The sequence below is a fragment of the Zonotrichia leucophrys genome, chromosome Z (genome assembly GCF_028769735.1).
Source record: "Zonotrichia leucophrys gambelii isolate GWCS_2022_RI chromosome Z, RI_Zleu_2.0, whole genome shotgun sequence".
In the NCBI taxonomy this organism is placed as follows: Eukaryota; Metazoa; Chordata; class Aves; order Passeriformes; family Passerellidae; genus Zonotrichia; species Zonotrichia leucophrys.
The window spans coordinates 33,379,207-33,392,475 of NC_088200.1; the positions used below are offsets into that span (position 1 = coordinate 33,379,207).

The window sequence follows — 13,269 nt, forward strand, 5'->3', positions numbered from 1 at the left end:
TATCATGCTTTTGGGATGCAGTTTTACCCAGTAATACTTAACACATGTTACTGCATTAGGATGCTGCAGTGTTCATTTGACTGACCTCCATTTCATAACTTCCAGGACTGATGGTCGCCGCTGGTCTTTGGCTTCTCTCCCTTCTTCTGGCTATGGTACAAATACACCCAGCTCGACTGTTTCTGTAAGTATCTGTTTGGCTGTGCTGATGGATGTCATCTGCAGGCTTTAGCTTCTCAAATGTAGCATGCGTCTCTGAGGAAAAGACAATGTAGGTTTTGTTGTGTTTGATAGACTTAGAACTAACATGTGATAGGAAACTGCTTTGCTTCCCTGAAATTGAAGAAAACTTTGCACAATGTGTACTTTGCTGAGAGATACTTTTTGTTAGTGAATAGTGTTCAGCTGCTCCCTTTTGATCTGCCTTATTTTAACCAGATAATAGTTAGGTATCAAGACTTAACTGAGGCTGCCTTGATGACAAGAAGAAAGAGAAACTGTCTATGGCATGATTCACCTGTCCTGGGTTAGACTGCTGTCTTAGGGTGAGATGAATCACGCATTAGCCTTTGTTTTCCTTTGGCAATTGTGAGATGTTCGTGCATGGTGATAGGTTAGATACATAACCTTTCAGATGGCTGTAATCAGAATAAAAGGAATCCTTTGGGATGCATAATAGAATAAGTTTAACTTACTAATTTTTACCTTTTGGACCAGTTGTTTCAGTGCAATTGTGGTGGTTTAAAAAAATTATTAAACTACAAGTAGGCCACCCCCATTTTCCCCACCCTGCTCCAGTGAGTGGGATAAAGGCAAAGACTATGGATTGAGATAACAACAGCAGAGAATATGGGTTGAGGTAACAACAGAAAACCATCAGCTAAGGAGTAGGAAATGCATGGTAATGGCAACAATATTGATAACAAAATTTACAAAGGAGAAGGTGCTTTACACACAAAAGGTGTTCAGCACCTCAGCTCAGTTCTGTGTGGCTGCTTAGACAAAGACAAGATGGCATTTGCTCTTTGTGGCTTGCGTTCCCCATCCCTGAGGCTGGAAGAAGAAACAATGAGGGATAAATCCCCAAAAAAGCTGGGTTGTCCATGTCTTGCTGCCAGACTGCTGGGCTCAGCTCTGGTTGTCAGTATTTAGCTGGGTTCGGTTTGGCTCCCCTCAGGCTGGCTTCTGCCAGTGGTTTGTCAGCCCCCCCCATACCTGTGCATCTCATACGCCACAGCAGTGCCTTGGATCCTGCTTCAGAACTCGGGAGCCAGCCGTGGCAGAAATACTAGCCTCTACTTTGTGCATCTGCACATCTCTGTACTGGAGAGGAACGACTGTCTCTTGTTACAACCTGGAGCAGAGCTCTTGGTTGTGGTAGTCACGCCTAGAGGCTGTGGAGGTAGAGCCGTAGAGAAAGCCTGCTTTGGAAATAGCAAATAGTTGACATTTTGACAGTTAGAACATGTCACTGCAGTGGAAGTGATGGTCTGTGTAGATCCAACTACGGCTCTTCAATGTTTTATGCTGTCTATGGCTATAAAAGGTGTTTTACCTTTTATGAGTAGCACATTTTACTGAATGGGTAATAATTGATTTTTTTAAACGGTTTCTTTAACAATTAAAGTAGGCTTTCTCTTCCAACTTCCAGCGGGTTTGTTCAGTTTCTCTTGTGGAACAGTAGAGTTCCAGTTTCACGTTCTGTACAATTGTGAAATACAACTATTTTGTGTTACGATCAACTCTCATTTTATTTTTGCCCACAAAGATTTCTGGAAGAACAAATCTGTCTTAAACCATGTTGGGTAATTTCGTGTATCATAAGAACTTGTTCTCTAAAGTCCTGATTTTGACATCTGTGTAGATGTTACTTTTGCCTGGTAAATTCCTTGGTTTCACATTAATTCTGTAAGCAGTTTCAGTTAGGGCACGTTTGTATACCTCTTATTGGAACTAGATCAGATATGCTGTGCTCTTCGCCTAAAATATATTGACATAAAGGAGTTTATATAAAATAAAGGAATTTGTAACACTGTCACTGTTGCAGGAAACAGACTTGTGCTGGAGAGGAGATTGAAAGCTGTGTCAAAACCAGATCAAAACACAGCTTTAATTTTCTGTCCTTATTAATTTCTTTGATATCTTCAGTTTTAAAATGGTAATTCTAATTAAAATACTTTCTTCCCTACTTAAGTTCACTAGCTGCTGTAGGCGTCCTGGAATGTGGAGCAGTTTTACATGGTATTTGCATCTGCTGTCCATACATTTATGGACTTAGATGTCTTAGCTTCTGTAATACATCATTGTTGACCTAGCCCATGATTATTTCTGACTGGAATATATAAATAATAACATACTTATATGTCTTTCCTACCATTGAGTAAACAGTTTCTTACTTGAGGAAATAAACATGTTTCGTGTTTTTCCAATAAATAAATTTTAATTTTTTTGAAGAAAGCAGCAGTAGAGAATTCATGCCATGAATATCAATGGTGTCCCACCTTAAGAGTAAGGGATCACCCAGATTGGTAAATACTTGTGGTCAAAAGAAATTACAGAATTCAAATGATCCACAAAAACTCACTGTTATATTTGTGGATTACACACTTGACATAGAAATTGATGTATTAGTCTCTGACCTGCTGTATAAGCACATGTCAGTGTGTTTTGCATAAAGGGGTGGATTGGGAAGGAAAGAAAAAAAGAAGAAAAAGGGGGGGGATAAGGGGGGAGGAAGAGATCACCCGTCCTGGCTCCAGCATTAGTCCAGCTGCTGGGATATCTCAGGATCCTGGGGATGCCTGAGGCTTGGGGGGTGGGGGGTACCATTTTGTAGAGAAGCTGTTGCCACCCTGAAGGTGGGTTTCTCACTTTCAATGCAAATTAGTGATCGCTCTCAGTCTAGTCTTTCAAGTCCTTGTGGAAATGGGTCAGAGGGTTTTGGGGGTCTTTGGCAGTCTTGATTGCCCTCTGTGCCTGGTTCTCCACCTCATTTCTCTGTTTGTGCTGTGCTGAGCTGTGCTTATCTCCAGGAGGTAGATCAGAGACCTTTGTCCCAGAGGAGTGCTGTCCTACCTCCGAGTGGCCCCTTGTCCAGTCACATCTTGTTCTTTCTCACAGCATGTTGTTGCCAGCAGTCCTTGGCTGTTGTTACCTAAAGTCCTTGGTTGGCGGCACAGCCACCCTGCTATTGGTGTCTGAGACAAACACATTAGGCTTTATTGTCTTGGCTTCTGCAGTATTTCATGGTTAGTTTCTTGTTCTGTTTTGCCCGAGAATTTGCTATTGCTGATAAGCCCTGCAAAAGCACTTGGATAGCCTTGGGATTCCAATACTAGTGACTGTTTCTTCACTTCTTGGAGATGTTTTTCATTTTCTTCTTTTTGCTCCTGGATGATACATGTGAATCACAAAACCAAAACTAGAAGTGTACCCATCTAATTGATTTCATGTACTTTTTCAGAATCTGAAAGAGCTAGCACAGTTCAGCCTTCTCTTCTGCATTATTACTTTTTCTTAGAGGAAATGAGGGACCAGTTCATATAACACTGTAAATGTACATATAGAACACTCCCTTTTCAGTGATGAATAAATAAAATTCACATTAATCTAGACATGTATCAGGCAGCGAACAGAAAGAGTTTTTACACATTGCAATAGATCACAACTTTGTTCTTCACAAGCAAGTGAAAGTCAAAGTAGGGGCCAAAGTGTCTGTAGTTACCACACTTATGCTGAGGGGAGTGTAGCTCACTCATTTGTTACCTATTTTTTTGTTTGTTTGTTTTTTAATATTGAAAGTGATGGGATGGATAGAATTACCTATTTAATGGAAGATCGTGGGTTTAGAAGTGGTGCAAGTACCACAAATACTGGTTATCACAGCAAAATCAAAATTAAAATACCTTCTGCTTGCTTATTCAGTTGGAAAGAAGCTGGTAGTTTGTCTTACTCTAGCACAGTAGGATCAAATCTTTGCAGTTAGACAATGCAGTTGAGATGATTGAGTCTTCTAGGAGAGCACGCCTTATAGAAGTGATGAACTGAGAGACAAGCTGTGTATTTTTCAAACCTCTATTTCTGTTTCAGAAGAACATTTGCATTTCCATAATGCAGTACAGTTGAACATATTAAAAAATTTAGCTCTTGTGTGATTTTTTGAACATTACTTGTAGAATGCCAGGAGAACTATTTTGTTTAAGAATTTTGCTGTAAGAATTTGGATTTGTATTGTAATAAGAATTTAGATCACCAGAAAAATGTACTTTATGCCTGTGATGGTCCTGATACAACTGAGAGTGATTAGCATGGGACGATCCTCTCTTCAGTCATGTTGGATCTAAACTCTGTGGCACCTCGTATGAGAAGAAGTGTGATATCAGTTATTTTCACACTGATCTTCCCATAATCCCCTGAAAGACAATAGCCACCTGTGATGCTCTGTATTGGGAAATTCTGTGCTACAGTATCATTTATTTGACAGAGCATGGCTGCGGGATAACAGGTTAACTGCAACCAACTGCTATAGTGTGAGATAAGAAAGAACTTACTTTTCCTATGCTGTATGCTGAATTATGCATGTTAATGTGCTAAGGCTGAATTTCATGCATGAGTTACAGTAACTCAGCAAGTTACTACCTATCTAGTGAGCTGTGGTAAATTCTCAGTGTCCATGCCTCTTAGCCCGCAGCAAAGCAAGGTAACACAGTCTTGCAAACTTCAGCTTGTTGTGATGTGGTGTTGCATTCCCATGTAAACATGTCATTGTTAGCCTTTTCTGCTAGCGGGTTTTATTCTTTTTTGCTTTTAGGAGACGAGATTTCATGAGATCTAGTGTGATAAGAAAACGTTTCTTTTGCTTCTGATCTAGGATATTAGCCTTTACCACACAAGTTGCCAGGAGATTAAAAAGACTTCCTAGCTTCTGTGCTTACTTGCGTGATTATTATCTGCTGACCTTAGCAATGCAGGGGTAATACTTGTGCAGTACAAAAGTTTATTGATTTCCCTCACTAGAAATGATGTAACAAAGAAACTCTTTACTGTCTCCATTAAAAGAGCACCCAGGCGGGGGCCTTGGTGTTCAATATGAGAAGTCAGATAAGCAGTAATGTGCACATGTAAATTGATACACAGAAGAAATTCATTTTATTGAGAAAAACAGCTGGAGTCTGAAGAGCTCCAGAAAGATATCCAAGTTTTTCAACTTCTTCCATTCTGCAGATAAAATATAGGGAATGTCTGCATGGTAGTAAGCAGCTTTGTGCAGTCATACAAGAATATTTATGAATCAGCTGACTTGGAAACTGATTTTGGTACCAGAAACAGTAGAACATTTCTCTGTGTTTGTCAGTCCACGTTAGCATGACTGGTTGTTAGCGATTTTAACTATGTATGTGTTCTTTAAAAAGTGTACTAGATCCAGGTTCACGGAAAAGTTACAAGTTCTACCTGCAGGTATCTAATGTGGCTCAGGTAGAGCTGCATAAAAACCCTTAAAATACATAGTTTGGTCATTTGGACTGCTTATGTAATGCAGCTCTGTACATGAAATGTTGCAAGGGTGGTTATGGTGGTAGCACTGCCATTTTCATACCTGTCCATATCTTCCAATTTGATACTAAATGGATGGTTTTATTGTAATTCTGTTTGCTTTTTGTGGCCATATAACCGGTCTTGATAAATGTATTGAGTTCTCGTATTCTGTTTTCAGAGTACAGTTTTTAAAAGATATTAATGTATTAATTTTTTCAGCAAAATTTTAGATAGAATTTGTTTTTATTTTTAAGAGCATTGGTAATGTCTTAAATATGGATAATGAAGTACCTTTATTATGAAGATTTACAATCGGCACTGTGACAATAAGTTGTACTTTATGGTTACCATACTTAGGCCATCCTATTCTAATAATTTATTTTCAGCATACTCCATTTTAGCTGTTCTTACATATCATTGACATCAGACATCACCTTTGCCTTAGGAAATTTAAATTTTTGAAGTGCAGCGTGTCTTCTAAACTGAAGAGGTTCTTTTTTTAATATTTACTCTATATTTAGCTCATGAGTTTGAGAGTAATTATTTATTTTCTTCCTTAAATTGGTAGTCAGGTATGAGAAACAGTAACTATAATTTTTTAACTTAAATTACATTATTCATTATTCATGAGCACCAAATATGGTCTTGAAAATGATGTTTTTTCGCTCTGATGGAATCTTGTGTTTTCTTGTGCTCTTAGTCATCCTGCTCATCCCAAGAGAAGCTACACCAGTTACCATACCAACCAACACCTGATGAACTACATTTTTTGTCTAAACATTTCTGTACCACTGAGAGCATTGCCAGTGATAACAGGTGCAGGACAACTGCAATGCGCCCTCGGTCCCGGAGTCTCAGGTGAGTTTGTGTATCTGAAAACAGGGGATGGTCTAAATTCACATATTGTGGGTAGCATCATGGTATTTTACACTGGTGATGTGTACTGGTTTTGAAATGTCTGAAATACATATATAACTGAGGCTGAATGAAGAGTAGTCTTTAAATACTTGTTCTGGTTTGGGTCATGACTTACTTCAGTGGTAAATATCGTTAAGATAGGTCTTAGTCTCTGCAGGTTAGCTGCCTTCACATTGTCTCGATGACCTAGTCTTTCATGATGTAATTGTAGTATTCCCTTTCTGAATCCAAGTACCTGCTCTGTTCTCAGTAGTAGCCTGAATGTCTGTGACAGGCTGCCTGTATCAGTTCAAGGACTTGCCATTGTGATATCCCTGACAAAGTTTAGTGTTCCATTTTCATCTTTAAGAATACCAAAAGCCAGATTTAGATTCACAGAATGATTTAAGTTGGAAGGGACCTTAAAGATCATCTTGGTTCAACCCCCCTGCTCTGAGCAGGGACATTTCCACTTGATCAGACCTTCTAGACAGATTGAATGGGCCAGAATCACCAACACCAGGAAATCTGTATTGAGATTTTTTAAAGGGCTTTCTAGTGGACAGTGAGACTCATAATAGAAAAAAGTAATTTTGTAGGTTTGTGAGGTCTGTGGGTATTTTTTATGAATTCTTTTCCTCAAAGTCTTGTGCTTTTTTTTACAGGCACAATGCTCCATCTTTGTTTAACATGTGCATATATATGACATTATTTGTACATAGTTAATGCCTTTATCTGCTGGTCAAATTGAAAATAAATTGTTTTGATATATTTTTTCAAATTATCCGTTTAGAAAAACAAGCAAAACTGAAACAAACTCATGCTTGTACTTTTTCACTTGCAGCTACCAGAGTTCTTGGTCAGATCTTGCTATTTTGATTGTATCTAATCTTCAAAGGTACAGGTATAAGACCAGTTAGAAAGATCTCTCTTGCCCTTCTGAAGAAAAGATAATGTTCACAAGGCTTCATCTGCCTTGAAATACAGGTACAAACTAGGAGAATAACATGGTTAGCAGTTAGATGTCAAGTGGGTTAAATGATCATGAGGACTTGAACAGAAATAGTAGAAAGGAACTTAAGTGTGCTATTGATTGCAGACTACCTTTCCAGTGAAGTTTTTGCTGAATTTTTGTTGCAAATAAGTCATACAAAAATGTAAGAACTAACTGTAGTTCATGCTGGGACAAGTGTAAAGGGATAATTTGCTTTCCTTGCAGCCCTGGACGTTCTCCTGCTTGCTGTGACAATGAAATAATTATGATGAACCACGTCTACAAAGAAAGGTTCCCAAAGGTAATGAATTATATTTAAGTTACCCAGTATCTAAATTGGTAGGCAACATAGGTTTAAGTAAGTGGTGCTTTTGTTATGGGAAGTAATGATCCAGCCCTGTAATGGCTTCCATAAAGCATCACTGATCTCTTACTGCAACGATAAAATCATGATAAGGAAAACTCTGGCTGAAAACTGGACATTGATTTGGCAATGCTGCCAAACTGGTTTTGAAATTAATCATGCTGGTAAAATATTCTGCTGATTGGAATCTGATGATACATTGGGTTTCAGTAGGTGGTGTACTGGGGGCAAATGCATACTGCATTAGTAAATCGAAACCAGTTTTCAGTGCTAAGTGTTAAGAAGCATCTGCTTTGGTGATATACCAGCAGATTCCTTTGGTTAGTCCATTTCTTCATTTTCCCAAACACTTGCTGTATACCTGACTTGCATTATATGCACTGATCTAATGCACTTAATGAAATCAGTACACAGATGTGAACGTTTGACTATGAGATTGGAGGATGTTTTGCTTTCCTGTTCAGAGATCTTGAGACACAGATGAGTTCCTAGGTGCAGGTGTGTGTGCACAGCTTGAAGCACTATACTCTCAGTTGCTCCTAGGATTTGTTACCTCTGGAAAATAAAGCAAGGTATTGTTCCTAAAATGTGAGTTAAAAAGGGAGAAACTTCTTCGCATTTCTTTATATAATTATAAAGACAGATTTGTCAGGATTTGCAGAGTGATTGAGCAACAATATGAAATGTGCAGAACTCACTCATCTTACTGTTTGAGATGTGAACTAAGGCGTGTGGGATTACTGTTTAATAATAATACTAATAATAATGATATCTTCAAAGGTTTTTTTTTTAAGCATCTGCGGTTCTGTGAGAACCAGACATATGGTTCTGTAAAACAAATGCATCTGGGAACCTGCAGACATGTTTGGCAGGACCTGTGAGCCTGTGGTGCTTCTAATTAGTCAAATGAGCCTCATTCAAACTCTGCTCAGTGAAATATTTTTTGGGAATAACCTTTTTGAAAGTAGTGACTATATTCTGCTCTCTAGTATCTGCAATTTTAGCAGAGAAAAGTAGACCCCCTATGAATTCTCTTTTTTCTTTTTTATATATTTCCACTTTGGCTTTGACTTAAAAGCTTTTTAGTTCTGTTAGTGATTATCACAAGATTAGTGCAGAGGTAATCACCATGGGCAGACAAAGTGGGGAACTGCGTAGCAGAACAACGAGGCTGTTGCTTTTCTGTACTGGTAGTGTGAAGAAGTGTCATCTCTCACTTTGCCTTTGTGTACTTGCCTTGTGGCTTCAGTCATTTCGTGCATTCTGGCTAGGTAAATTCTTAGGCAGTAGAGAAATGTTGTAGAGTCAGAAATTACTTTTAAGGCTGTTAGTTTCATGTAGAGCTGATTTAATATGTTCAACAACTACTTTTCTATAGGCCACAGCTCAGATGGAAGAGAGACTTCAGGATATTATAACAAATCATTCTCCAGAGAACACCCTTCCTCTGGCAGATGGAGTGCTCAGTTTTACCCACCATCAGATCACAGAACTGGCTCGAGATTGTTTGGATAAATCTCACCAGGGCCTCATCACATCACGATACTTCCTTGAATTACAGCAGAAATTAGACAAATTGCTACAGGAGGTATGATTCGTGGGACTGCTGTATCTTTGCCTGAAAAACTGTTAATATCTGTTTGCCTTAGGGTTTTTTGAATATTGTCTTGAATCATGTCTGTTTACTCAAGTAATTGTCAAAGTGGTATTCATAAGATGATTTAGTCTTCATAATGACTCCTGCAAAAACTGTAAGGCACCCAGGCATATTGGTCTGGAATAGATGGGTTGTAAAAGATTCTAGAAGCAACAGGATTATGTCCTGCAATGCAAATTGTAGATTGCTTACATAAGTGTGTGCATAAGCCCCAGACAGGGCTGGCTATGTCATTTACTTTAAATAAATGAGGTAACATACACGCTTTCCTTTTATCAACCCTACTGAGTTGCGAAAGCAGACAGCAACCTTTGGCTTTCCATTAGTGAGAGATTATTTATTTTTAATTATTTGTAACATTCCTCTCATAGCTGAAATGTTGATTAACAGCAAAAATTTCTTTTCTAAATGTTTCAAAACTTTAATAGAATATCAGCTAAATTAATTAAGAAGAACTCAAAACTTGACAAACATGCTGCTACATAAGTTTCTGTAGTTTATTAATGTATCATTTTTCAAAAGAATGATTGCAACATGTAATGTACTCAGTTATTTGTGTGTGGATTTGATAGTATGTTATGAGTCAAAATTAATGTGATAGAGCAGCAGATTTGAAATTAAATCAAAATTTTTTCCAGCTGATATCTTGAGATGCTGTGCCTATCTTAATTGGTCTTTTACTTTCTTTTGAATACACAAGCAGTTTTGGTTGAGTTTTCATGGGGTTTTTTGGTTTTTGTTGGTGTTTGTTTGTTTGGATTTGTTGTTTTCTTGTTTTTGTTTTTCCTATGCTGCTTTTTTGTTAATTTCTATTTAGTAAATAGAATTTCTGAAACTACTGTTTTTTGAACTTTTCCTCTTCATACAGCAAAACAAAAATGTAAGACATCAGTAAATTTATTCTGGATTGTTGAAAGCCTGTTTTTTAAACATTGAAAATACTTGGAGTTTGCTTACTAGTCAAGAGGAAGCTTTGAACCAGTAACCTTCTTATGAAATGGTCATAGTTCTGCCATGCCAAAGTGCAGACAGAATTGGCCAGTTGATAATGTCAGAATAACAGAAAACATGTCTAAGCCAGGATTTGCTGAACCACTGTTAACAATATGTACCTTAAAATGGCTACGCATTGAGTTTAGAATACGTGTTCACTAACGCCTCTCCCAAAACTTGCTAAAAAACAGGTCACCACATTATGCTTCAACTTGCATATAAAGGAAAAAAATCACCAAGCCACTCATTTTGTCATATTCTATGATGTTAATTCTTTATTATGAAAAAGATTCCTGTTCTGCAAAGACATATCTTAAAAAATTCAGACTTAACTTTTGAGTCCATTACTTGCTTCTTGTTAATAGCATGATATGACAGTATGAAAACATTTTTTTTGCCCAACTTTGTTATGGGCATTTCGTTGTGCTTTGGTTTCATGTGATTCGTCTGTTGTTAATTCCCACCCTCAATCTTCAGTAGAAAGCTGCATTTCCTGCTGCTGCTTGGCACTGTGCAGTTACTTTAACTAGGGGAAGACTCCTGTGAGGTGAAAGCAGCTTGATTCACCCAAAACTTTCAGAATTTTAAGGTCAAGTGGACCTGAATGCTTTCCTGCTTCATCCTCCTTAAATGTAATATGTATTGAATCTTCTGTTCACCAAGGCACCTGAGTCTTCGTAAAACTCAACAAAGGTGCTTTAAATGTTGTTGGTGGCTAAAAAGACAGGTGTTCTGTTTACAAAAGAGTTTTATTTGGGCTAAGTTGAAAATGTTCAGAATTATGCTTCTGTCCAGTTCAGGTACTTCTGAAACCTTTTGGAGACAGCTAGATTATATTTGTAAAAGCTTTCCTTTTTTAAACTCCATAAATTAATTCCTCTCATATATTTGGTGATTTTTAAAATTGTGGTATTTACATTAAGAGCAATATGCATAGTTTCCTATTTTCATACAGGTTTTTTTTCCAGAAATGTAATGTGTTATAGGAAAAGTACTTATTGGTCTGTAGTAATAATTTTTAAGGGTTAGTTTATTAATTTTCTTTGTGGTTTTGAATAAGCAAGAGATGCTGAGAAACAAGTCTGTGAGTTCTGGTGTTCCGAGCAAGGAAATGTTTGATATTTAAGGTGAAAGCTATTAGTACATTCTAATCAGAAGGAGAATTTTGCAGTTGCTTTGCATTCACTAGCATCCCTTAATAATGTAATTTGTTCTTAGAGGGGAACATTTAAAAGAAACTTGAAATGCAGCTCAGACCATTGTGCAGATGTTGTCAAATCTTCTAGAAGTATATTTTCTGTATGTATTATTCTATAGCACTTCCCCCTCTCTTTTGTGTTTTCATTGTCATCCTTTCTACATGTACCTTTAGATGAAGCCTATCTCCAAGTAAAGGTTTTTTAATATGTATATATGCATATAAATTGTCATTTTCCTATGACTGACCAAAAGAGAGTATAAATTTGGGATAGATGTTGCTTATATCTATCACTATTACTTATGTTAGTTTTCATTTCAGCCTAACATTGTTAACAAATTGAGGCGCAACCTGCATGTATAGATCGGTGTTGAGCTGTATTGATACATTGTATCCATTTCCAAAACTGGTGGTAATTACACTGTGTAAGCTTAAGAAAGAAGAAAAAAAAGAAGGCAGCACTTTTGTAGTTACAGTGTTAGAGTTTTAAAGCTGGAATTATTTGAACAGAAGTTACAGTGTTACTCAGATCTTTGTTATCTCTGCTAGCATCTTGAAATTGATGCGCAGTTCCTATCACATACATACTTCAGACCCTACAGATGTCCTCAATATCACTGCTTTCCTAAGCAGTGTATTGAATGTGATTTGGTTCAATATGACTTTATTTTTTATCTTTTAGGCTCAAGAGCGATCAGAGAGTGGAGAAATGGCATTTATTAAACAACTTGTTCGCAAAATTTTGATAGTTATTGCTCGTCCTGCTCGCTTACTGGAATGCCTGGTAAGGTCATGCTTACTATGTTTTCACTTAGTAGGTAGTGTTTTTCACTTAGTAGTGCAGGCAGTTCTCTGATTTACTATTCAAGGTTCTTTACAATTGATTTTTGGAACATGTCAAACAGTGTGGTAGGGCTTCATTGTTAGTGGGATCCTTTCCACTTCAATTATTGGATATAGTGTACTGGCAGGACCCTCCTGCAGTTTTGTTTGATTCCCTGCTATTGCAGATACTACAGTATAGAATCCCTTTCATCAACTGAGGAAGCTGCTGTTTAAACCCAGTTGGCTTTTCCTGTTGTTTTGTTAGACTTCTCCATTTCTAGGGAAGACTGCTCCAGAATTGTAATTGCTTAGTGGTTTTCTCATTTCTTAATAGTTTCATAATTTTGTTGCACTCAACAAGTGCCAGAATTATAAACAGCTTGAGGTCAGTTCTGCAGTACCTGATCTGGTGATAAGAGCAGCAGAGGGATTAGGCTGTCTAGATACACAGGTAGTTTGTGTTCTAGTGGGGACCCGAAGGAGCAGAACAGTCGATTTATTTGTGCATGACCATAGCACCGAAGTTGCCACACTGGGTTAGACTGTGTGTGCTGTGTGGGCATGTTTCTGCTTTTCTTGCCTGTGCTGTGGGAGCTGGGATGGCTCAGGTGCAGGAAGTTGCACACACGGAGCCAGTGTGCTTCAGTTGTTCAGTTGAACTAATAAACACTTGCAGAACACAGTGTACACAGGAGGATGGTGTAGGCACCCAAATGCCATGCCAGAGGCAGCCCGAGTCCAAAAGGCCTGGCAGGCAGCCTGAGCTGATTTTGAGCCGCTCTGCTTGCCAATATAAGATCAGTGTT

The 13,269-nt window shown here is 37.9% G+C and overlaps 1 protein-coding gene across 9 annotated transcripts in view; it reads left to right on the forward strand.

The window, feature by feature from the left end:
* MAST4 (microtubule associated serine/threonine kinase family member 4) overlaps nucleotides 1-13,269 on the forward strand; it is a 293,004-nt gene that overhangs the window by 218,950 nt on the left and 60,785 nt on the right. For all 9 annotated transcript variants that reach the window (XM_064736750.1, XM_064736751.1, XM_064736752.1 and 6 more), the window contains 5 exons: nucleotides 106-184; nucleotides 6,236-6,393; nucleotides 7,652-7,727; nucleotides 9,169-9,378; nucleotides 12,321-12,422. In XM_064736750.1, coding sequence (XP_064592820.1) covers nucleotides 106-184; nucleotides 6,236-6,393; nucleotides 7,652-7,727; nucleotides 9,169-9,378; nucleotides 12,321-12,422 — 625 coding nt within the window. The remainder of the gene's footprint in view (nucleotides 1-105; nucleotides 185-6,235; nucleotides 6,394-7,651; nucleotides 7,728-9,168; nucleotides 9,379-12,320; nucleotides 12,423-13,269) is intronic.